Source organism: Vulpes lagopus, chromosome 1, assembly GCF_018345385.1.
Source record: "Vulpes lagopus strain Blue_001 chromosome 1, ASM1834538v1, whole genome shotgun sequence".
Lineage (NCBI taxonomy): Eukaryota > Metazoa > Chordata > Mammalia > Carnivora > Canidae > Vulpes > Vulpes lagopus.
This window is the reverse complement of record NC_054824.1, coordinates 67,324,441-67,350,527: the sequence shown is the minus strand read 5'-3', so window position 1 is coordinate 67,350,527 and position 26,087 is coordinate 67,324,441. Positions and strand designations below refer to the sequence as shown.

The 26,087-nt window shown below is 52.9% G+C and overlaps 1 protein-coding gene across 3 annotated transcripts in view; it reads right to left on the bottom strand.

Annotated features, from left to right (window-relative positions):
- Window positions 1-26,087, bottom strand: part of CPNE5 (copine 5) — an 89,206-nt gene that overhangs the window by 16,158 nt on the left and 46,961 nt on the right. For 2 of the 3 annotated variants that reach the window (XM_041727291.1, XM_041727300.1), the window contains 4 exons: window positions 18,896-18,999; window positions 14,181-14,285; window positions 6,622-6,663; window positions 4,538-4,613 (listed from right to left, as the gene is read on the bottom strand). In XM_041727291.1, coding sequence (XP_041583225.1) covers window positions 4,538-4,613; window positions 6,622-6,663; window positions 14,181-14,285; window positions 18,896-18,999 — 327 coding nt within the window. Of the gene's footprint in view, window positions 1-4,537; window positions 4,614-6,621; window positions 6,664-14,180; window positions 14,286-16,196; window positions 16,292-18,895; window positions 19,000-26,087 lie in introns of those variants that run through there. The other variant, XM_041727306.1, reaches the window with a different exon arrangement.

Below are 26,087 nucleotides of genomic sequence, written 5' to 3'. Positions count from 1 at the left end.
AGGTAGTGTTGAAGGCAGGTATTGAGGGCAGGAGTGTTTGGGCATGGGGTGATGGAGGGAGGGCTTTCCAGTCAGAGGAGATAGTTTGGGGGAGGGGCCATAGAACTGGACTCCAGAACCACAGGGTGGAAGAGTAAACTGGGCTAGCTGGAAGAGAGCCTAGAGCACCAAGTTAAATGTCTGAACATCACCCAGCAGCCAGCAGGGAACTCTGGTGACCTCTAAGCTGATAGAGGGGCACGATCACAGCAGACTCTAGGATGCCAGGACTTGGTGGAAATGAGTATGAGGGGAGAAGGAGAGACACCAGGGGCATGTTAACCTGCCCGGTTTTGCCACGTAATGGCTGTGTGACCGCAGGCAAGTTACCTGACCTTCTTGTGCCTCAGTTTCCTCGTCTCTAAAATAGGAGTGAAAAGTACCTGCCTTATAGAAAGGTATGGGGATGAAATAGGTCAATACAAGGTAAGTGTTTAGGACATGGTCCGGAATGAAGTAAATACTATATAAGCGCTAGCTGCTATTAATTTTTATTACTACCACAACTACCACCCCCACTAGTCCAGGTGAGAGGTAATGAGGGCCTGGGGGTTGTTGGAACAGGTACCTAGATATGACAAAACTCCACTGTCAAGAAGTGACCACAGACCTTGGGGCCAGGGCATGGCTGCGGGGGCCGGAAGGAAGGGGCAGGGGTGACCAGGAAGACACAGAAGGAAGGAAGAGCTGGATTTGGGGCCCAGGTGGGAAAGCTGGCAAGCTCTACAGGTGGAAACCGTGAACATGGGGAGAGAAGCCCAGAACGACTTCCGAGCCCCCATGAGCACGGAGGCCATCCAGATGATACGGCATTCACAGACACATTTGTGGAACACCATGCGCCAGGCAAGCTCCAGTGCTGTGGTGCCTCAGTTTCCCAATCTGGTCCCAGGAGGGTGTGGAATTTGAGAACCGAACACATCTCCAACTTTTATTCCCAAGTAGCCCTCCCAGCTGAGGAGAATAAACATGGATTCCTGGGGGTCTGGGTGTCACCCAAAGACCTGGCCACAAGCACATTTCTTTGAAGTCTTCTACGTTACCTTTAAATTAGCCTGTAGTCCACATTTCCACTCTCTAATTATAACTGTTTTAATATTAAAGCAATGTTTTGTTCTCAGATCCTCATGTGAAGTGGGTACTGAAGAAACGCCCTGTTTATTCTGAGGTTTCATGCACTCCAGCACACACCTCCACCCCAGGGACCAGCCTCTCCAGCCCGCGTGGGCGGTGCCCTCAACTCCGTGTGGGGCACCGTCGCCCCCTGAGGGCCAGGCTGGGAACTTCCCAACTCACGGGCTGGAATTCTCAGCCTTGTCCTCTCCCTCTGCTCACACCCCTGGGCAGGTCTGGGTTCTGCCCTCCTGGGCAAGCAAGCAAGCCACCCGGTGGCTCCCAGGGGCCAGGAGCTGTGCTGGTTTTGGGAATAAATACAGTAGTGACTGAGACACCACCCCACTCTTGAGGACCCCATGGTCTTTGACGGGGTGGGAAGTATGGCAAACAGTTTAACACTCCTGGGAAGGGGGTTAGTGAGGGAGGCATGGGAGCATGGAGGAGAGGTATTTATTTACCTCAGACTTTGGGGGTGGAGTGAGTGTGCAGGTGGAGAAGATTCCTAGAGGAGGAATATACCCAAAGGGAGTCCCCAAGGATCCATAGGCCCAACCAAGTGAAGAAGAACAAAGGGAGCCCCAGGGGAGCACTATGGAGTGAGGCCCAGAGGCCCACCCAGCAGGGAGGTTCAGAGAGCATAATGGGGCTACCACCGGTAGTGGGCAGAAGGGAGGGGCCAGGGCAAAAGCCCAGGGGCCTCCTAGGGGTGGGTGGTGTGAGTCTACTTAGAAACCCCTACTGGGGATCCCTGGGTGGCGCAGCGGTTTAGCGCCTGACTTTGGCCCAGGGCGCGATCCTGGAGACCCGGGATCGAATCCCACATCGGGCTCCCGGTGCATGGAGTCTGCTTCTCCCTCTGCCTATGTCTCTGCCTCTCTCTTTCTCTGTGTGACTATCATAAATAAATAAAAATTAAAAAAAAAAGAAAAAGAAAAAAAGAAACCCCTACTGGTTGCTCACAGATTCTAGGTTGCTGGGACATGGTGCCCATGTGGAGGAGCTTGGACTCTACCTTGTAGGTAAAGGGCCCTGTAGGATCTCAGCTGTGGCAGGGGAGTCATTCTGAATCTCCTCCCCACCCACCCCTCAGTGTGAACCCTGGCTAGGCAGTAGGTGGGATGCAAGGCCAAAGGTTAAGCAGGGCAGCCATGTGATCAGATTATCATTTTGGAGGAGCCCTTGGATCACAGAATGGCAGATGGAAGGAGGTGGGAAGGCTGTTAGGAGGGCTGTTGCAAAGCCCCACACACCGGGGAGATGATGGCATTGGGGGTGGATGGGAGCAAAAGGAACAAAGGTCAGAATCTGTAGGTGATAGGAGGAGTGGGATTCAGTTGTGGAGTGGATGTGGGGTGAGGGGCAGGAGGCGTCACCATGGCCCCCATGGTGACAGACCAGGAGATGGAGCCTGCTGGCCAGGGAGAGGGGACAGCTATGAGAGGCTTCAGCCGGTGCCTTCAGGTGGGGAAGGCTGAGTCTGAAGAGTGGCCGCCAGACAGCTGGACATGTGAGCCAGACACTCAGGCTGAGGCCAGCGCCCACGATGAGAGTCTTTCCTGCAGAAGCCTGTTCTCTCCTCAGGCAGTTTGGACCTTTAGAGAGGCCTTCCGGGGACACGGCCCACAGTGCAAGGCCTGCTCCCCTGGGACTGCCGGAGTGTAATTCCTTTTCTAACTGATGATATTTCCAATGGAGAAAACGAATCAATCCAACCTTTTCTGCTTTTAGCTTGAGAGATCATGGCCTCTTCTGAGCCTGTCAAGCACACTTAAAAGCTAAACTCCGAGAGATATAATCCCTTCCATTCCCTGCTCTAAAAAACCTCTTTAGAGGAAGCCAGAAAAGGATGGATCCTGCTTCTCTCTGCCTGGGTGGGGGAACAAAGAGAGCCCTCCCCTTTGCCGATGCAGAAAACAAAGTAATTAACTGCAAGGATCAGAGCCCTTTCAAAGAAATTCACCCACGTTCTATCTTCACAATGGCCTCGTTCAACTGAATTCAGTATGTGCTCGGATCACAAGCACCTACTGGGTGCCTGGCGCTGTGCAGGCCGACGTGAAGGGAGGCCACGGGAAGGGCTGTCGCCTAGCCTGCCCTTACGGAGCTTCTGTCTAAATGGAACACAAAAGGTGCCCACTCAGAACAGAGACGCCTGGCTGGCTCAGTGGTTGGCCGTCTGCCTTCGGCTCAGGCCGTGATCCCGAGGTCCTGGGATCGAGTCCCGCATTGGGCTCCCTGCATGGAGCCTGCTTCTCCCTCTGCCTGTGTCTCTGCCTCTCTCTCTGTGTCTCTCATGAATAAATAAAATCTTTAAAAATTAAAAATAAATAAATCTAAAAAAAAAAAAGAACAGAGACACAGAGTGAAGGAGTGCAAGTGTGGAGTGGTTCAGACTCGGTGATGGGAGCCAAAGCCTGCTCTTCAACGTTACTAGCTGAGTGGCTGCTCCTGTGGGGAGGGAGCCCATTTCCAGGGCTGCAGTGAAATCTAAATCTCCTGGCACACAGGCGCGCAACAGATGACGCTAGAAGACAGCCTTGATGGAACACTCACAAGGGGCCAGGCACTGTTCTAGTGACTTCTTTAATGCTCAGCGTGCCTGGCACAGAATGGTTCAGGGACTTAGCCCACGTCACAAGGCTGGGACATGGTTAGAGTCAGAGTATGAATCCAAGAGGTTATTAGGGCTAGAAGTTTCTGCACTTCAGTGGGTCCAACATGACATGCTGTCCATGAAGCTGACGTGGGGGAGAAAGCACGAGGCCAGAGTGGTTGGGAACGCCAATAGGGGAGCTGGGACTCAAGCTGGGAGGGCACCCCAGGACGGTGAGCACACATGAGCAAAGGCTCAGCAGCAGGAACTGTCCTTTGAGGGCAAACACTATTATCTCCAGAAGGACTGGGGGCCCTGTCCAGGTTCTCCACATCCAGATGGAGCTGTCCTGACCTCTGTTCCTCTGACTCTCCTTCCAGAAACAGTAAGATACTCAGCAGGCCCTGAAACGGTTCTGAATGAAGGCAGAGGGCCATTTCGAACTCAGGACCTTGGGTGTCAGACCTCGCAGCCTTCTGATAATGTCCCCCACAGTCTGCCCCATCAGCACCCCTCCTCCGCCATCCTGTCAGAACTGCTTCTTGTGGGGTCACTATAACTCAACATTGTTTGCCTCTTGATTCTGCAACCTACAGAACCACATGTCTTTGGGCAAATTCCTGAACTCCTCTGAGACTCAGGCTTCTTAGCTCTAGACTGGGACAGTAACACCCACCTCACAGGAGAACATGCAAAAACTCCCACCCAGCTCATGGCACACTGCAGTCCTCAATGGCTGGGAGGTACGTATAAGGAGAGCAAACCCCAGACTTGGGGTATCCACCTCACCTCATAGATGTTGAACTGGCTCTGCCCGCGGGCCAGCTCCCGGTAGCTGGTGGTGAACTCGCCAATGAAGTCGTGGCTGCAAGAGAAGGCTACTGTGAGACGGCGTGGCCCAGGCTGCACACTGCTTCTAGCCAACTGCCTGCCTCTCACATCCTTTCCTCTGGCTCCCCATCCTGCCCAGGACCTCTGCTACAGGGGTGCAGGCCAGCAGAGAGCCTGGGTCTCTGGCAAGAGTCAGTGTCACCACGGAGCAGGAGACCCAGTGGTCACCTAGCCAAGAGCAGGGCTCTGGAGAAGGGGACCACTTCTACTTGGATTCTTGTTGGAACAAGCCAGCTGTGCAAGGTATTCTGGGGACAACTGGAGAAATTTAAATATGAGATGAATATTAGGTGGTATTCGAGAATTATTTATTGTTCAATGTGTCAGGTGTAATAATGGCATTCGTGGTTCTGTAGGAAAATGTCCTTATTTTTTAGACATTCTCAATGAGATATTTAGAGGTAAAAAATGCCTTGATGCCTGTAATTTAAACTACATCAGCAAAACACAGCTAAAGGAAATGTGGCAACATGTAACACTTGTTAAATTCAGATGATAGGCTTAAAAGCATTCATTAAAGTCTTCTCTTTTTCTGTGTATTTGCCATTTTTCCAATAACAGTTTTTGAAAAGACAATTTGCGTCATGTCCATCGAGGCAGCTGGAGGTGTTTTCTGCAGTGGCCACGCCTTCTGGGACTCTGGCCCCCACAAGTGTGTTGTATGTGTGTGTTAAGTGCAGCAAAAAGCAGGTGCATGACAACTCCTGTCTCCTCTGCGGCTGGCTGTCTTTCACTGTCCCCGCCCTGACAGGGGGAGCCTGGAGTACCCCCCAGAGGTGCTAGAGAGTGATGCCCGGGAGAAGTCCCTGGGGCCTGGCCCTGCCTTGTACCCGCTCTGTATTTTCACTACACATTTATAGCTCTTGGCACTCATACTATGAGCTCCTTGATGGCAGGACCCTATGACACCTGGTGGCTGTCCCCAGTTTTCCCTGGTGAAGAAGAAGTATGGGGGACCTCCAGGGTAAGATAAACATGTAGCTGACTTGCCTGTTATGTGGTTAACAAAGCAAGTTAACAGAGATGCTGTGGCCCTGGAGTCCTGTCTCGGAATGACTCACAGGAAGGTGAGCGACCAGGAATGGCCAGGGCCTAACTTAGAGTTATATATCTGCACAGCCCTTTACAGGACCCCCTATCCACATCACAGACTGGAGAGGTACGGATGGAGATGATGGGGCTTAAAGCCCCCTTACGACACCTCTAGTAGTGGAGTCACAGAAGTCAGAATGACACATTAGGTTTGGTTCAACAGGCAAGTGGGAGCCAGTGAGGTTTCTGGACTAGGGCCATGAGAGGCCCATTCTTGTCCTCATCTATGAATTCCCAGTGACACTGCTCCTTGGGGGGCACTTACATTCGCACACAGGGAGGGTACTGGCCTCCCAAAACCCAGGTGGGAAGTGCCCTCCTCCTGGCCAGGCTTGGCCCTACTCAGAAACTGCCTCATGGCTCCAGAGACCATTAGGGTGCATCAAAGTGTACCCTTCCCATAGCCCACTCTCAGGGCCTGCTCCCTGCAAACGCTTCCTTTAATATGCCAAGGGCCCTCCACTAGACAAAGAGGAGTCTCTGAGGGCTGAGCTTGTCTTCTGCACCTTGGTCACCCCACAATGCTTGGCCTCACACAGAGAACACGGATGCTCAGGGGATCGCTAGTATCTGTGCATTAGAATAGGCACATTTCAGAAAAATCCTTATTCTCCCAAATGCGGTGAGCTTTAGGCACTGACTGGCTGCTAGGCAGCTATTTGAGGAAAAGAGACCTCTTAGGCCCCTTGCACCATGTCATGCAGGACAGAGATCCTCTGGTGCCTCAGCAGAGCCCGGCAGGGGCAGCGGACCTCCCACCGGAGAACCCAGGCCCCAGCGCCCCCAGAGCTACCACAGGCATAGTAGTTCTCCCCATGTGAGGGCAGGGCCCAATCACCCTAAGGGGCTGTCCTCATTCCTGCTCACGTTTTGTCCTTCTGCGTGCTTACCTGCCATCCCGATCCCAGTCGTACACTTCCACCTTGATGGTCCTGCAAGGCAAAGGGCCTGTGGTGGGACAGGCTTGACCCAGACCGATGTAGCCTGAAGACAAGGCCCCTCCTGTGCTCCTGGGCCAGAAGGGCACACAGGGACACCCACCAGGCTCCAGGGCCCTCAGTGGAGGCGCGGGAGTCCAAGAGACAAAGGAACTATCTTGAGACCTTTTGGCAAAGGTCTTGGGACAGAGGCCCCCCCAAGTTTCAGGCAGGATGTGGAAAAACAGCCTCCAGCTTCAGTTCACCCCACCTTCTCCTTGCCACCCCAGATGGGGCACAGGTCCCAGGATGAGGCCACATGGTGACTTTATCAAGGGTGGGGGCATCACAGTGGGAGTGTGGCACTCTTGGGATCTCAGGCCTAAGCAGGAGGGGGTCTCCCCCGGAGGGGTAACAAGACTTGGTGCAGGTGGGAGTCTGAGTGCTGAGTCTCACACCGCAGGGAGGGGCTCAGGGCCCCTGCGCCAAGGACAGCCTGCTGAGCTTTTCCATTGCCACGACTGGCTCCTGAGTGAGGGTGTAATTATCTTCACATTTTAGCCTGGCTGCTTTAATTAGTTTGTTTTGACTCCTGTGCATGGGGCTGGGCTTTGGGAGCCCATTTTATTTTTAGCTCGTTTCCATGGCAACAGGCTAGCAGACCAGAGGTGGGAGGGAGGAGGGAGGTGGAGGGCTGCGGGTTAACCCTTGGTGACGGTGGTCCTCCAGGGATGCCCAGGGAAGGGGGAGCTGCCAGGGTCCCGGGGAGCCGGCAGGAGCGTGGGCAGCCGGGGTCTCCAGCCCCCAGTCCTAAGCGGGGCTCCGCAGGCCGCTGCCTGGGCCTGCCTTCCACTCACACGGCGACCGACCGGCGTCGGCCCGGGGCGCTGGCCACTGCCGGGGTCGGCGAGGCGTGGGCCTCGAGCTTGCGCCGCGCCCAGCAGGAGGCGCTGCCACCCCGCGGATGCGCCTCCCCGGGGCCGGAGGGCGGGGGTACCGGCCTGCCGGCCGCGGGGCGCCGACTGTTCCCAAAGAAGGGACGTGTGGTAGGTCGTGCACCAACCACCAGCTGGGGCTTTCGGTGACCTGTACTGTTAAATGGGGCAGGCACGGCAGCCCGTCATGTAAAGGAATTCTCTGAATTCTAGTGAAACCCAAAAAACTGTGTCTCTCTGAAGTGAACTGGGTGGAAAGCCCCAAAGGCCCCTGGTCTGCTGGTGAGCGGGCCCTGCGCGCCCTGGAGGCCCACCGGCCGCCCTGAGCGCAGACCATCCTTCTGGAGGAGGGGTGATGGTGACTTTGCAGAACAGGGCACCCGCCGCGCAGGTGGGCCCCTGGAAAAAGGCCTCTTCCTCTCCACTTTGCCCTTCGGCCACAGTTGGAGAGCTTTTCGGAGGAAATTTGCTTAAATCCGGGACACCAGTGCCTGGGTACCTGGGCTCTGCAACTTCACTCCCTAGAATGACAAGGCTGGAAGTGACCTCAGTGGCATCCAAGCCTGGCTGCCTGGCAGATCACGGGGAGCTTTTCAGACACACACGGGCTCCAAGTCCTGTACTTGGCAGCTCTGGCCAGGGCCCCGGGATCTGGTTTAAAGGTTTCCCAAGGGGCGCCTGGGGGGGCTCAGCCTGAGTGGCCACCTTCAGCTCAGGGCGTGATCCTGGAGACCCGGGATCGAGTCCCACATCGGGCTCCCTGCAGGGAGCCTGCTTCTCCCTCTGCCTGTGTCTCTGCCTCTCTCTGTGTGTCTCTCATGAATAAAAAATAAAATCTTAAAAAAATAATAAAGGGTTCCCAAGCAGCTCTGCTGTGCATGTTCTGGAGTGATAACCTCCAGCCCCCCTCATTTTCAGATGGGGAAGCTGAGCCTGAACGGCTGCCGGTGACATGCCCAGGGTCACAGAGCTGGTGAGGGTGGGGGCTGAGACCCTGCCCCACAATGCCAAGGTCCCCCAGTCCTTCCCAGAGCCAGGCCCCTCTGCGGGGGACTTTCCAGGACCCAGCAAGGATTGCTTCCTCTCAGACCATGGACACCAGCCCTTAGGTGACTAGATCAGTGACAGCCACGTGTTCAGAGGCTGTAGGAGGACCCTGGTTACAGCCACAGCCTTGGAGACCCAAAATAATCACTGAAGAGATTTTTTTTTTTTTTTTAATCCCAGGGCCAGAGGGCTTGATTTAATTGGTTGGGATAACAGGCACAGGTAGTTTTGGAAAGTCCCCTGGCTGGTTGGAATGCGTGGCCAGAGCCACTGACCTTCTCTAGGGGAGAGCACTGCTTTCCACCCTGTTTGCACACTGGATTCCCTGGCACAATTTAGCAATTCTGAGGCCAGCGCCCTACCCCAGAGGTTCAAAATCAGTTGGTCAGGGGTACAGCCTGGGCTGGGGGCAGGGGGGACTATTAAAAGTTCATTGGGGAATTTTAACTTGCAGCTGAGGTTGAAACCCCCCTGGGTGTGAGATTCCTGTGTCAACTCAGCCCAGCCACAGTAGAGGCTCCAGGGAAGGCTAGAGTTTGGGGCTCAGATTAGCTCCAAGGCTGCAGCCTCCAGCACCAGGGCAAGAGGTGAGAGAAACAGTGCCCAGAGACAAGGCCAGGCAGCAGCAGAGGCCAAACACAGCTCCAAATCCTCTATAGGCAGCTCTGTCACTCTCCAGCCCCAGCTGGGGTGCCCAGGTCACCCCATGTGCCACTTGTGGGCTGTAGGCACAACCAGGCCTAATGAAGGCTCACAATAGACCAACTGTGACTTCTGGGGCAGGGCCCTAGAGGAGGGGCTGCTGGGTGTGGCACAAGGAAATGGGCCTCTGCTGCCCACAATACGAACATCTTTGGCATTAAAGGCTCAGAACAACACAGAGCTCCTAATCTGGGAGGCGGGGAGGTGGCCAGAGAAGGCTGCAGGCTCTGGGACAATTCTAGCATGCCTAGCATGTAGTAGGTAATATAAATATTATTTAAATATCTGTTGCCTGGGACACTTGGGTGGCTCAGCGGTTGGGCATCTGCCTTTGGCTCAGGTCGCGATCCCAGGGTCCTGAGATCGACTCCCGCATCAGGCTCCTTGCGGGGAGCCTGCTTCTCCGTCTGCCTGTGTCTCTTTGAATAAATAAATAAAATCTTAAATTAAAAAAAATCTGTTGCCTGACTGAGACCTCACAACTTCGTGAAGTTACTGTGCAGTAATGATTCCCTCCTTCCATGAAATCACATGGGGAAGCCCGGAGTACGTGGCTTTCCCCAAATTACACAGCTGCTCAGCCGTGAGGCCAGGCCTGGGGCTGGGAGCCAGGGTCCTGTGGGTCTCTGGGTGCCTGGGGCTGCAGTGACAAAGCTGGGTCTCTGTAAGTGTCGACAGGCCAGCAGGGCTGAGGGACACTGGCAAAGACCGCAGGCTTCCCTCTCGGCACCAACCGCTCTATGTATAGACTCCTCCGAGCAGAGCTGCAGGCCGGCCTCCTAATGAGCCTCGCCAGGGCAGGAAGAGGTACTGGGCTGACAGGTCCCCAGGGCTCAGCCCTAAACGGACTGAGCCCAACAGTCTAGAGGCTTCAGGGAAGAAGAGAGGTGCCGGGGCTCACTACAGCATGCTACGACACCCCCTGGATGGCGGGGCTCGGTGCACACGCAGCCATAGCGAAGGGGCTTTGCCTCCTCTGCCTGCATTCAGCTTTTTCTGCATGTGTAAGCTGGCGAGGATAAAACACTCCGAATCCAGGTCAGATACACTGGCTGGGGCCTCCACATACTCAGTGTGCGGTGGGGGTTCAAAGGAGAAGAAGGCTTCTCCAGCAGGCCCACAGAGGTGTGAAGCTTCCGTGATGGGAGACCCCCCATCCTGGAGAATCCTCTCCCCTCACCAGGTAAGGACCCAGTACAACTTACCCTCTTAACATCCACTCATTCAACAGTGAGGTACGAGTGAGTGGCAGCAGCCCAACCAGGAGAATCGGGCTCAAGGGGGATAAATCCTCAAGTTACACAGTCAGTGTTCAAGGAGAGAGTAGAGGGGCTTTCAGGAAAGGCAGGGGGAGTATTTCTTGTCATCACCTACTTCACCCCATGGAGGAGGGCTGGACTGGCTCTGACTCCAGCTCTGCTCAGCTGGCTCGCTTGGGTTTGGACTGGAGACACAGCAGAGGTAGGGGGACCTTTGTTTCTGGAGAAGGCAGCTTCCATAGAAGGAAAATGTACCTTCTCCTCACTTTGCCAAGATACATAAGCTCTAGGCCTCTGTTTCACTCTCTGTAAAATGGGCATGTCGCTAGTACCCAACTGCTAGGGCTACTGTGGAATTTAAATTCACAAAATGAGATCATTATTTAAACCAAGTAGAACACAATTTGGCCCATGTCCAAAAGACTTGGTAATCGTAACTGGTTTCCACTGCCATCATTCCAAGTAAATTGCCCTAGTTCTCACCCTCCCGGCCATCTTCTTGGTGGTGGGAGCTGATACTTCTATTTGGATTCTTCCCCCTTGGCTCCTGCCCCCAACCGCCCTCTCCAGGTACCCTCCTAGCTCCCTGACCATCCCTCAAGACTCTCTCCTGCTCCCGATCTGTGCAGGGCCTTGGGCACCTCACCTCTGCCAGCATCCTGTCCTCTTCTCCCCTTGGCAGAGCACCGCCTGCCTGTCCCACAGCCGCCCCCCACCCTGGCTCCCTGTCACCTTTCCATTTCTGTCTCTCAACCCCAGCTCCAAACACTAATGACCTATACATCCCTTTCACCCCCAGATCTAGGCAGATGGTAAGGCCTTTGAGTCTTCACCTCCAGGCTCAAAGCAGACCTGCCCCAAGCCCCTGGGCAAACCTCCTCCAGACATACCCCCCTCACACGTGTCTTAACCCTTTGGCAACAGAGCGTGAGGGTCAAGAACAGATTCTCTAGCCAGGCTGCTTGACTCCAAGTCCTGGTTCTGCCACTGACTGGCAGTAAGATCCCAGGTGAGCTACTTAACCTCACTGGCACTCAGTTTCTTTACCTGTAAAATGTGGGTAGTATTTGTGCCTTTTTCAGGGGAAACACTCATGGTTAGGAGAATTAACTTAGTGCATGTACATAAATTACCACAGGAGTACTACAGGAGCCTTTACTATTATTACTAATTATTAATATTATGACCTGCCTGTCTCCCTAACAGGGAGGCTTAGGTCTGAGGTTCACTATGCCCATAGCACCCAACATGGTACCCGGTGCCTGGCTGGCTTGGAAGACATGGCTGCTGGATTCTGAATGTGCTCTTGTGAACAAGAGGCACCTCGGAGGGAGCAGAAAAGTGGCTTCGTTTTCCTGCACAAACCCCTCCCTCTCCCGCCCTGAGAGGGCCTCTGGACACTTGTGCCTCCCAAGGGCTGCTGGGTACTGAGGTCACAGTAGTACTCAGCGGCAGACGGGCCTGTTGGCTTACCAGGCCCACGTAATGGGCCCGGTCCCCTCCATTAACACCACTGTCAGTCACATCACGGCCAATCTGTTCCCAGCTGTAGAGAAGGGCCTGAGCTGCCTGCACATCCTGGAAGGCGACCAGTCTGGGGCTCTCAGCCTGAGAGGGGGGAAATGGGGGCCTACGGAGGTGTTCCCCAACACCTGCACCCTTAGCTCCTCTGGTGCCTGAACAGTAAGCCCAGGTCTTTGAGGCTGGCTGCCCTCCTCACTGTCCCTGACAAGGCTGGGGTGCAGGGTCATGTGTAAGTGGCGGCCAGCTAGACCTCCAATAATCTCCAAGCAGTGGGGCCAAAGATCCCCTTTCCTCCCACCCAGTGAGATGTGAATTGCTAGGCTCTCCCATCCCCCAACCTCGAATTTCTCCTCCCTTCCTGTCATCTCTCCCTATCAAATTCATTCTTCCAAGAACCAATACCCCCCAGCACCTTCCAGCCTTCCCCAAGCCTCCTTTACACCCTACTGCTCCAACCAGACTGTCCTCCCACACCGCAGTACCCCAGAAGCCCCAGGATCCGGCCAGACATGTGACCAGGGTTCATTTGGCCAGAATGCCTATTTTTGTCTTCAGTCTCATTTTGCACAATTATTTAGCTATCTAAAATGCAGATGTGTGCACATCTGAGTTCCCTGGGGTCAGATGAGAGGCTCCCTAGAGATGGAAACTCCACTACATTCCCTTGAATGCCACACAGCTGCAGGTGTCGTGTGGCGCACATAGTAGGTGCTCGGTGACCGCCTGTGGAATACATGTTGGCTGCTCAATCCCAGCCAAGAGGCAGGAAAAGGAGCCACCTCATCTCCTAGATCCATAGCCTAATAGGGTAGCCTCAGGGTTTCCGGGGTGGGGGGGAGGCAGAGGGTGTCTGAAGGCCATCTGCACTGTCATTCCCACTCCACCCCCACCACACATACCCAGTCCCAGGGAGCCCCTGTCAATGCCATCAGCCAGGATGCCCTGAGGGGTTGTTGTGATACCCCAATGCTCCCTTTGGAGTGGCCAACAGAGGCCCAGCTTCCTCAAGGCAGCCTGGGTGGCCCTGCCTGTGTACCCTCTGCTAGCTCATCCACCGGCAACAGTGATCACCAGGAAGCCAGGCCGGGTTCTCGAAACTTCACACAGACCAATACCACCTTGCAGCACCCATCTCACATGCCCTCCACTCCCCAGCACTTAGCACAACTTGTAATTATACATTTCTTTGTGTGATTATCGGATTAATGTCTGGCTCCCCCACGAGAATGTAAACTCCCGGAGGTTGGGCGAAGACTGTGTGTTTTGCTCCCTGCTGATTTCCCAGCATCTCGCTCGGTGCCAGGCACATGGCAGGAAGTCAATAAATGTTTGTGGACACAATGCAGGGTTTGGTATTTTATGCACACCAGAGCCTTCTGTGTAGGCTGTGTCATGTGAGCTTCTAAGCAGCCCTTTCAGGTAGGTGGATGTTTAAGACCCATTTTACAGATAAGGAAACTGAGGCTCAGACAGGTCAAAGCTTGCCCAGGTTGACAGTACTTTTTAGTCACAAAGTCAGGATTAGAAACCAGGTCTCCAGCATCTACACCCAACAACCTACACTCAAACAATGATGGTGTGAGAGGACATGTAATCAGAGTAGGCTGCATCCTATCAAAAAAGTTTCACAAGTTCTCTGTACTCCACCCTTCATCCCCCATTTGGGATCCTGACTCCCCAGAGTCCATCTGCTAGGAGTTGGGGTTGGGTTGGCCCCCCCACCCTGCATCTAGAGCCCCCCGATCCTGTCCCCGCCTGCTCCTCCACCGGAAATCGTGAAGAGATAGGCTGTATAGCTCCAGGCCAGGACACCCAACACCTAGCAGGGCTCCCTGGATCCCATCCCCCCAGCTTGGGGAGGTCCCCACCAGTGGAGGGCTGCCAGACCAGGGGGACAGCCACAGGGCAGAGTGCGGAAGGAAGTCTGTGAGGAGGTGAAGGCAGACACTGCCCAGAGAGGTGAGGGCAGGAACAGCACAGCTCCAGGGGGCTCTGCACATACTGCCCAGCCTGGGACAGCCTGACCCTCCACCCTCCATCTGGGAGGGACAGGTTCCCATCTCACCGGTCATAGTCCCCATTGCACAGCGCTCTCACAGGAATGGAAAAGGTTTGCCAGACTGGGTTTAGGGTGTTCTTCATGACCTCGGTCTTGTGGCAGATGGTGAACCTGGTGAAGAAGAGAGGGAAGGTGTCAGGCCCCAACCAAGGGAGGCAGAAGAATCAAGGTCAACAGAAGGGCCAACTGATTAACCTCTGCAGTTGCCCGATAGCGGAAGCCAGAGCTTCCTGAGGTCATAAGCTGCATGGCACTAGCAGTATCCAGCTGGAAACTAGATGGCCATTTCTTGCTGATGCTTGAGAGGCAATTCCTGCAGCAGGTGGGGAGTGTCTGGAGATACTGACTTCTGCTCCCCCTCCCCCTCACTCTCTGTGACCTTGAGCAAGCCAATCCCTCCCCTGTAACCTCAGGGAGTTAGCTGCTGTCATTCTTTATCTGAGATCCATGGAAGAATCTGTGCATGATTTAGGGGTTTGTGAACCCCTGAAATCAGGGTGAAATTGGGTCGGTGATTTTCATATGCTTGCTGTTCCCCTGTCCAGAGCACTATCTCCCCAAATTTCCATGGTCATGACTCACTCCTCTCTTCCATCAGGTCTTTACTCAAGTATCACCCCTCTGATATAAGCACCTGCTCCAAGACAAAATTTAGAACCCCTGGTCCCCTGACCCTGACGTCCCCTAGTCCTCTTCATGCTTCTCTTTACCTGTTATCATTTGACATTTGACATAGTCTGTGTTTCTCCTTACTTATTTCACGGCTTGTCACTAAAATGTAAGCTCCGGAAAGACAAGAGTTTTGTCTTCTTTGATCACTGGTAATGTATCTAGTGCCCGGACCGGTGCCTGGCACTCAGTGTTCACTATTTTTTTTGGAACCAACTAATGAATAGATGTATTTCTCAAGAGGAGAGTTTCCACAGCTTTCACTGGCATGAAAGGCAGTGCAAATCGAGCCCCTGGATTCGACAATCTCTAAGACACTTCCAGCTCTTCCAGTCTGAATCCTTGAGCCTGCTCTGCAAACTTGAAGTGTAGAGCTGGCTTTCCCCGCTGGGCTCCCATCCAGCGTCCCTGCCCACTCCCCATGCCAGGCCTGCCGGCCGCATCCTGGAGGCCTGCCCTGCCACACAGAGGGGAAGCCAGGAGCCAGAGCGGAGCTGGGGGGCAGAGGCTGTCCCCCTGAGATGTCCCAGCATCTGCCCCAGCCACCTCCCAGCCTGGAAAGGTCACCCCGGAAAGTGCCTGGGCCCCGCCCATGCCCACACAGCCTGTGCCATTTCTTCTCTGGCAATTTTCAAGTCAAAATGTCATTCCTGTCACTGCGGCTCAGCATTTCTCTTCTCTGCTCCTTCTCGCCCGCCCACTGGAGTGTGGAGATACATGTGGGAGACCTCCCCACACACCCCGGAGCTGGTGACGAGGACAGGAGTGGGGACAGGGACAGGAGGGGCCCCGTGGCTGCCCCAGTTGGGGAGGGGGGTTCGGGAGGGAGAATCAGGAGCAGGAGCAGCAGCAAGGGAGGGATGATGGCCTGTGCAGAGGCCCCAGCTGGGCTCCAGATACCTCCTACCCTACCGGGAACAGTCACGCCCACCTGCCCCAGCCCCTCCCAGCCCCTCCATCTCTTGGGACCCACTGACTTCTGACTTCTGTCTCTTCTTCCTTGCCAACCAATTTTCTTGACTGGGTCTTTGAGCTTTTATTTATTTATTTTTCTTTTTAAATTTTATTGATTTATTCGTGAGAGACACACAAGAGAGGCAGGGACACAGGCAGAGGGAGAAGCAGGCTCTCTGCTCTCTGCCCGATGCAGAACTCGATCCCAGGACCCTGGGATCATGACCTGGGCCGAAGGCAGACCTCAACCACTGAGCCACCCAGGCCTCCCTCTTCTGAGCTTTTAGCCTGATTTCCTCTCTCTGTGCTTCTCCCTGAGCCCTGCTATGGTCTTGTTTCGGCTTTCAGCCTCTGTTCTGAAACTGCTTCCCCAAGCCCCTCATCACCAAATCCACAGACCTCTCAACTCCCTGCTGTCCTTGCCGTGGGGGCCTGGCCCTGGCATGGAAATGGTCCCTGCAGACATCTCCTGGCTCTGACATCCGCTCCGGAGCCTGGTGTGGGACAGAGCAGGCACCAGCAGGGTGGGAAAGGGAGGGCTCAGGTCCCAGGGCCACTCCTACCAGTTGTGCAGCCCTGGCCATGTGCCTTTCTCTCTCTGAGCTTCCTTTTTGCTGTAAAATGGGGAAACACAACAGTAGCTAACACCACCAGGCCCTGTTCTCGTGACACATAATAACTCCTTTGGTCCTCACAGCAACCCTGTGAGGGAGATGCACGTACCAAGAAACTCAGGTTGGGGAGGTTATAGGTGCCCAGTCCAATATGGTGGCCATCAGCCACATGGGGCTATTTCTCTTTAAATCAATCTAAATTAAATTAAAAATTCAGTTCCTCAGGCACACAAACCCCGTGTCACACACTCAACAGCTACATGTAGCTAATGGTGACTGTACTGGGCGGCAAGACACAGAATATTTCCATAGTCCCAGAAAGTTCCACTGGGTTAAGAGACTTGCCTGAAGGTATGCACGGCCCGGCAGCCTGCAGAGCCCTGCTCTCCATCACGTTATTAATCCCAGAGGAGTGATTGCTACTGAATAAGGTAGGTGCAGTGCCAGCAGCACTGTGGGTGCTCTGTGCAGGCTTCCTTCCCGCTCCCTCCAGGACCTTTCACTCCCTGGGTTCCCTCACCAACCTTCCTCCTGACCTCTTCCTAACTGGGAGTGTGTCTCCCGAACCTTCTACTCTTCTCTCCTCAAACCCTGGGTAACCACCCTGCTTCCACCAGTTCAGCCTCTGACCTGTGCCTGCAGCCTGGCCCACCCCCTTGGGGGCCTCTGGGTGGGTTCTCCAGCCTCCTTGGTGTCCCTTCCCAGAGAGATCCAGCCCATGCTTCAAGGGAAACTCGCCCCCAAAGAGACTCCCCCATCTGACCGGCTTCTTTGTCATTTTCATGCTCTGGGTTTCCCACAGCTCCATTACAGGGAGGGGGGCTCCAACTCCTGTGGCCACCCAAGTCCAGCCTGGCGAGCTCTGCTCCCTGTCCTTTTGCCCCCATCCCTCCCGTTCCCACGTTCTCCCCGCATCTTCCCAGCGAGGCTCGCCTGCGTTCAGCACCTCCCACCTGTTCACTGTGTCAGTCACGAGTCTCTCCCTCTTCCCTGCCCCCTCCCCACCCATCCTACACAGGCTCTGCTAGAACAATCACTGGCACACACTTTGCAACACACCCCTCTGCTGCTCCCAAACCTGCATCCCTCTATGCTGGCCAGCCGGCCTTCACCTCAGAGACAAGCCTGGCCCAACCAGGCGTCGCCTCTCTGGACGGGACCGCTGTGGACGTTTCCGTGGGCGTCCGCCTGCAGCGTCCCTCGGCCCCTCTTCCTCCCTCCCTCCGTCAAGTCAACGTCAACAAGAATTATTTAAAGAAATCCTGCTGGGAGTCCTTTAGTGAGACAAAGACTCCTTTTGTTATGCAAATGATCGTACCTAATTTCCCTTGTTTTGCTCTTTCAGGTTTTTAAAATCAGTTTTCCCTGGAACTGAAACACACCTCTTCCCTGCTCCGCCCTTCCCCCCAACACACACACACACACACACACACACACACACGCACACACACCGCACACACACCCAGAGTTCTAGAATCCAGGGGACCTTGGCGGAGCCCATTCTGGGCTGCCTCTGCTCAGGGCACACCTCCCTTGCACTCGCCTTTTCTCTATCCTATTATTCTCTGCTCCTCCCCCATGGACCCATTTTCTCCCTCTCCTTCCAAACCTGCTTCCAAGTTCCCCTGCTCCAGCAGTGTTTCTCTAATTAACCTCCCTGGCCCCATCACCTCCTGGTTCTGCAGAATCCCAGCCGTAAGTGGCCACAGCCTCCCAGAGCTGCGCTGCCTAAGGAGACTGTGGAGACTGCCTAATCCAACCTGTTCATTGGTCTGATGAGAAAATAGACCCAGAGAGGGGGCATTATAGCTTGCCCCAGGTCACATGGCGAATCGGTGGAGTGGACCAAGGTCCCCAGACCCTCAATCTACAATCTGTGCATCTGTGTGCATGGCTGACCTACATTTGCCGACGTGTCGTGTGTGTTTCCGTCATACCGTGGGTGGCTTCTAGATTAGGGAGAGGAGAGGAGGAAATGGGGCTCTAAAGACGTGTGCGGTTTTGAATGAAGCCTGTGGCAAGGTGTGGGGCTGGGTGGGTAAAGGGTCCAGATTTGCCAGGCTGGGCGTGTGGTAGTTGGGTGGGGGGCACATATGGTAGTGGGATGTTCAGAGGGCTGCAGGCGGAGGAGGGGTGGGCTGGAGATATGCATTGATCTGTGTGGAAGGAGGAAGATGCTATCAGAGGAGCTCCTTGTTCCCACCCTAGCCCTGCTTTTGCCACTCCCCTCACCTCCAACATTCGTAGCACCCACCATTGCTGAGCCTCTCAGAATGGCACTGCTGGCTTGGGACCTGCCCCTACCCGTCCCACCCACCTCACCCTCCAGCCCACAGCGGTCCCAACCGCGTGTCAGGCATTACCGTGATGCCCCCGGCTTCTACCTGGAGCAGGAAAGAATCCCAGGCAGCACTGCCTGGTAAGTCACCACACCCCTCCACCCGATTCCAGAAAGGGGTGACGACGTGTTATCAGAGAACTTACGTTCCATCCTCATTGCTTCTGTAGAATACCAAGAAGGGGTCGGACTTCCCAAAGAAATCCTTCTTGTCCAGCTTGTTGGCACAGAACTGCATTGTGGCTACATCCTGGTGGGAAGGAGGGAGAACAGGGGTGTGAGGCAAAAGGAGGGGGGTGCCCCAATACCTGTGGAAACACAGCCCCGAGAAACAGGAGGATTCCAAGCTGGTTAGAAAGGACAGCATGTTATGTTCACCCTACACCAACCAAGGGCCAGGCTCTGGGCTGATACCTGTGGAGGGAAGGGTTTCATTGCATCTCAAACAACCCCACTGGGCAGGTCTGATAGAGCCGTTGGGGGGCAGGGGGCAGGGGTGAAGCAGGTGGATTCTGGAGCTGGCTGCTCCAGTCTGAATTCTGACTCTGCCACTTTCTAGCTGTGTGACCTCAGACAATGGAGGCAACTCCCTGGAGCTTCAGTTTCCCCTCTGTAACATGGGGCACACACCTCACAAGGCTGTTTCGAGGACCAAAGGCAGAGTGTAGGCATGTCAGTGTTGATGTACTCAAGTCTGTTACTGTTTACCCAGTGGCTCAGAGAGGTGAAGACACTCATGCAAGGCTACTCTGAGCTTGGTCTGCCAACCTCAAAGCCCTCGCTCTGTCCACACCACCTCATTCCTTCGCACACTGTGTGACTCCTAAAGGACAGTCAAGATGAGCCATCGCTGGGGTGCCAGGGTGGCTCAGTGGGGTGAGCACCCAACTCTTGATTTTGGCTTGGGTCATGATCTCAGGGTCCTGGGATAGAGCCCCTTGTTGTGTTGGGCTCCATGCTCAGCAGGGAGTCGTCAGTTTGAGATTTGCTCTCTTCCTCTGCCCCTCCCCTCTAAAATAAATACATAAATCTTTAAAAAAAAATAAGATGAGGTGTCACTTTCATACCCACTAACCCATGAGAGGCTCACCCAACTCTCTGAGAAGCCTAAGGCTTAAAGCAGGGAGCCACTCCCCCAGGTTCAACAGGAAGAACCCTGGATATCTGACTGCCCTGACCAATTCATGGCCTCTGCTGATGCCACACTCAGTCCAAGAGCACAAAGAAGGTATCCAGGCCCTGGTGAGGATCTCTGGACCCCTCACCTGGGTTTGCTGTGGCTGACAGGGCACTGGGCAGAAATGCCCCATGTCCTTCTCTTCATCAATCCCTGTGTGGCCTCTTCAACCTGAAAGATCTGCATCCTGACAAACCAGCTGCCAAGTGGCTGGAGCTCAAAGCTTTGTCTTATAGTCCCTGGGGCCTGGCCTGCTCTTAAGGGCCAGGGCCTGTCAGGAAGTCACCTACCTCTCACGCTGCCCCCTTCCTCTTGCTGGGGAAAAGGTCTCTTGAGATCAGTGTCCTACAGCCCAGTGAGGACCAAAATGGTAGCAGAGATTAAAAGGCAACCACGTCCACACGTTTGAAGGACATCATCAAAGGTTTGGGGATGAGTATGGTATAATGGTTAAGAATATGATTGCTGGAGGGCACCTGGGTGGCTCAATGGTTGAGCATCTGCCTTTGGCTCAGGTCGTGATCCCAGGGCCTTGGGATCAAGTCCAGCATCGGGTTCCCACAGGGAGCTTGCTTCTCCTTCTGCCTACGTCTCTGCCTTTCTGTGTGTCTCATGAAAAAGTAAATAAAATCGGGATCCCTGGGTGGCGCAGCGGTTTGGCGCCTGCCTTTGGCCCAGGGCGCGATCCTGGAGACCCGGGATCGAATCCCACGTCGGGCTCCTGGTGCATGGAGCCTGCTTCTCCTCCCTCTGCCTGTGTCTCTGCCTCTCTCTCTCTCTCTCTGTGACTATCATAAATAAATAAAAATTAAAAAAAAAGTAAATAAAATCTTAAAATACAACAACAAACAAGAATATGGTTTCTGGAGCCAGGCTGCCTGCTTCAGCTCCATCCCTTTCTAACTATGTGACCAGAGCAAATTATTCACCTTCTGGCCTCAGTTTTCTCCTTCTGTAACATTGGATAGTGACAGCCTATGTCATAGGCTTGTTGTGAGGTTGAAATAAGTTAACATGACCATAGTGCTGAAAACAGTGTATGGAGCATACCAGGTGCCTTGAACGTGCAAACTATTACGGTACACTTGCCCCATCCTGTACACACAATGTGTGTGGCCTCTGTCCCTGCTCCTCTCCTCCCTTACCCCCTTTGGTGCCTTCCCTCAAGGACAGCTGACAATAGCAAACACAGAGCATCTCTTCATTCATTCATTCATTCATTCATTCATTCATTCAACAAACATGTATTAGATACAGTATATATGGCCAAGTCACTGAGCTCCTTATCACCTTTAGCCCTCAAAGTAATCCTTTGTCACTTTTTTATAAATGAGAAATCTAGGGGTGGAAGCAGCTGACCTGCCCAAGATCACTGGCTGGTAACTGGTAGAGTGGCAATTCAACATGTATGAACTGATTTCAAAGTCATGTCTCTTCGGGAACACCACTCCACTCCCAGAGAGAGAGAGAGAGAGAGAGTGCATTCCAGTTCATGAGGCCTGCTTCCCTGGTTCCTTCCAACTCTGGACTCTGAGGCGGGTATGGGCAGGGAGGGAGGGGCTGGCCTCTGGTTAACCTGGGCAGGAAGTACCCACTAAAGGGAGGCCCCAAGGAGGGGCAGTGTGGATGCACAGCCACACACACAGAGGAGCCCAGGTAATGACAGCTTTCATCACGTCCCTCTTCATGGACCACCAGAGAAGAAGAAGGAGCTGGATTGGGGGCTTGCAAGGCCTGGGAACACCAGGAATCCTAGAACCTCCAGAGAACTCCAGGACATCAGGTCTGGAATAAGATGGGCTGATTCATTGAGCACTTACTACATGCAAGTCACTGTGTTAGGCCTTCTCTTTACATATATTATTTCACTGAATCCTCCTAACAACCACATGAAGTAACTCTGCTACTCTCCGCATTTTACATATAAGGAAACTGAGGCTTTTAAATCCTGTCCTATTCTCAAGGTCACATAGAAGTTCACCCAGGCAGAGCTTTCCCTCTCAGCCTCCCAGAAAGATCTCTAGCCTCCTAAACTTGCTCCCTGTTAGTCACTGTATCTCTGTAGTAGAAAGTTCCATTTTGGACAGAGGGAGCATTTTAAATGCCTCCCTAGGGAGCTCTATCCCATGCCCTAGAAAAAAAAGAGGAGGCCTTGGTCTAGGTGAGCTCCTCCCAATGCTGGCTCTATAACTGGTGAGGCCCAGGGCAAAGGGGAAATGTGACAGCGGGGCATTAACGTGAGCATAAGCCCTGCAGGACTGCACAGTTCTTAGGCCCACAAAGCTGGCCCTTGCTCCTCCCCATGGGGGCAACAGACCTTGGCACCAGAAAACTATCAGACTCTGCTGAGGACAGCAGGGGGGACAGCCCAGCAAGGCATCCAGAGTTCTGGGCTCTCAGCCTTGGTTTCCTTATCCGTAAAGTGCTCTGCTGGACAGGACGATGACATGTCCTTTAAGGCCGGGCAATTCAGGCTTCAGTGCCGATGCCCCAGGGAGCATACCAGGGTAGGGCAGCAGAGGGGAAGGCTGGCACTCCGAGGACAGTCCTGGAATGCACAGCCCCTCCAGCTTCCTCAGGATACAGCGTGGCTATAACTTAAGATGCGACCACACACATTTGGAGGTCACCTGAATGAACAGAGGCAGGCCACATGCGACAACCTGCACCAGTTTGACTATAAAATACATACATATGTTGAAACAACCCAGACAGATGCCACAAAATCCAGGGGCAAAAGCTCTTATTTTTGCTTCCTAGGAGAAGCCCTCAAGGCCCTACAAGATCAGGAAGGGAAGGAGGAATATTAGGAAAAAATTAATGCAGACCGTAATAGAGCATCACTTCCAGAACCATTCAGTGCTCCCCTGGGAGGGCCACTTTCCCAGCATATCACCTAACACACAGGTTAGTACACAGGAGCCAAGTCCACCTGTTTGGAACCCCATCTCTGCCAGCTATCCGCAGAGCAGCCTGTGGCAAGCAACTTCACCTAAGCCTCGGTGTTTGCCTCTGGAAAAATGGAGAAATAATGCCCCCCCACCCACCCCCGGTGACCTGTTGGGACGAGTAAAGCAATGGACCTATGTTAAACACCAGTCCACAGTGCATGGAGCGTGGAGCATCTATAAGAACGGAAGCCAATCACTGTGGAGCACCATCTATTCCTGCACTCAACCCTATGGAACTGCCAAAGTTTAACCGGTGTCTACCTATGAAAATGGCAGTGGAACATGGATCTACCCAATCTGTGCCAAGCACTATAGTTATGGCTATTAATTCATTTAATCCCCTCAACTACCTCATGAGGTAGGAACTATTATTATTCCCATTTTAAGGATAGGGAAAGTGAGGCCCAGAGAGGTTAACACCCTTGAAACCACACAGCTGTTAGGAGGAGAAGCTGGGATTTGGAACAAGTCAGTCTGGCTTTAGAGCTTAATAACTGAGATTCCAAATGATGACCCCAAAGCATCCAGATAAGTTTAATTATGTTCTGTAGCCTCAGTTTGAGAAGTCAGAGAAGTGTGAAATCCATTTTAGAAAGGCCTCCTCCGTGCAAACTAGTTAAAATTAAAGAAAAAAAAAAAAAAAAAGACTGGCTCTGAAATTCAGCTAACTGGAAAAATCCTCCAGTGAGCCACCCCTCATTCCTGGTGATGGGAAACATATGAGGTGTTGCTGGCAGTTTATCTTGCCGCTTAACCTGATCTGCCCTCCGTAACACAATCTAGACCCGGAAACATTCACCAAAAGCCCATTATGATAATCAGTACTATCGTGCCACTGTCGAATCCATGAGGATAAAACAGACCTTCAGTGAGACTTCTAGGCTGTGACCAAGGCACGCTTCTTCCCTCATGGATGCATATCCCATGGCGGGGAGGGGGGTGGGGGTCGGGGGGGGGGTGTCCTTGAGACAAGGAACTGTAGCTGTCTGGGATGGTGGTGTTTTTAAATTTTATTTTATTTAAATTCAATTACTTAACATATAATGTAGTATTAGTTTCAGAGGTAGAGTTCAGTGGTTCAGTTGCATAGTAACTAACACCCAGTGCGCATCCATCTCATCACATGCCCTCCTTAATGCCAATCACCCAGTTGCCTCACCCACCTCTGGGGGACTGTGCTTTTGAAGGTGGCTCTGAGTTATGCGAATAGTCATATTACATGGACAAGGCCTTGACCACTCCCCTTAAATGCAAGTTAGTGAATGAACCCCAGGAAGAGTCTGGGAAGTGGCGATAGATGGACTGGGCCAGCAGAAATAAGGAAGCAGCCAATTCTGGCTGAGGTCAGAGGTCCTGCTGTCTGAAGGCTCAGCTGGAGGGCGGGGGCTCTCTGAGCACATGAAATGCTGTTCCCAAACCAGAAGCATCTCTGGAATCAACTGTGGAAGAGATAAACAACTCCTGCAATATATAATTTCCTGCAATTTCTGCCTTTTCGCCCTATCTTTTTAAAAAAACATATTAAGTTCTTCCAAAACAGCAGGATTGCCTCAATTTGCATCTTTCCACTGTTGATCAGGCTGCTGGGGAGACTACAGCAAACAGACTTTCACTCCAGGGTGGCCTGACCTATGCCTGCTTGCATGTTAGCCCTCCCTGACCCAGAGAGGGCCCTGCAGGTCAGAGTTCAGGCCCAGGGCCAGGAGAGGGTAGCAACACCCAGGAGGGGCAGAGGGAAGCTGGGTCTTGTTGGCATGCTCCAGGATCAGAACAAGAGTAAGGGAAGTGCAAAAATTTTAAAGGTGCTCAAAATCTCAGTCATCAAAATCAAGATTTTAATACAACACCTTGAAAAATCAAAATCAATGCAAAAATCCATGACAAACAAAACATAGACAATTTAAATAAAGCCATTTTACAAATGAAGAAACTGAGGCACAGAAAAGTCGAGTAACTTGGCCAGAGTCACCTAGCTAGCAAGCAGTGGCATCTGGTCTGGATCCAGGGCCCAAGTTCTTAACTGCTTTGTCCTCCTGCTCCCACCCTATGCCCTAAAAAGAACTTTGAAATAGATGATGTAACCATGGTGACATCTATGGTCTGCTCTTCAAAGTTTGCTGGGTTTTCCAAATTTCCTGGCACTAGTACATGGTCTTTTTTAGTCCAGAAAAAAAAAATCGATTAAAAAGAAAAAGAATCATTAGCCACAATTCTGAAATTCAGCAGTCCAGCCGGAGGCAGCACAGCACAGAGTCAAGAGTGATTCTGTGAACTGTGACCTTAGGGAGGGCTTCCTCAGGCACAGAAAGGCCTAGAGCCCCAGCTTGCCACGGCAAGACTGCAGAAGCAGGGAATCTGGGGTGCAGACATTTCGGGGTGTCCATGAAGACCCCATAGGCCAGGGTTGATTCGAACACAGATGGTGGGCGGAGGAGTTGGTCTAGGAGATGGGGCATGTGGCTCCACATTGACTGTAATGACCACGTGGGGGTGGGAGCTGGGTTTTTTCTGCCGTCTTAATGACTGACTCCTCAAACAATCTCATCAGCTGTACATCTGTTGATTTGGTCATTCAGATGCTGAAAACCCCAGATTGACCATTTTCCCCTCACATTCGTGGAATGTATGTGTCTGGGATACTAACCAAAATCTATCAACTAAAGTTCAAAAGAAAAATTGAACCATTCGGCTAGGAGGACGTTCACAGCAGTATGTATTATACTGTTTCCTAGAAGAGAATAGATTTAATAAATTATGGCCATCCACATATTAGAGAGATAATATATAGCTACTAAAGACATGTTCTCAAAGAATATCTAATGACCTGGGAAAATAAATCTGGAAACCATACTCTACGAATCAGAAGAAAAAAACTATACATGTGTACACCTAGAAGGACGAAATACACCAAAAGCACCAAAATGTCAACAATGATTTATCTCTTTGTATTTTGTATCATATCCACTATGAACATGTTATTTTTTTAGCATCAGGAAAAAATGGTTCTGTTTTGTTTTCTTTCCTTTTTTTTTAACTGGAGGGATGATTTTTAAGAGCAAAAAATTACAAACTAACTTGTAGAAGGGTGGTGTGTGACTGCTGGTCATAGATCATGCAGGACACTTACGTCTGTGCTAGACACAGCACACATCTTTCCCAAAGATCAACCTGCATACTTCTGAGTCTCAAAAAAGCTTCATCACTTCCCCT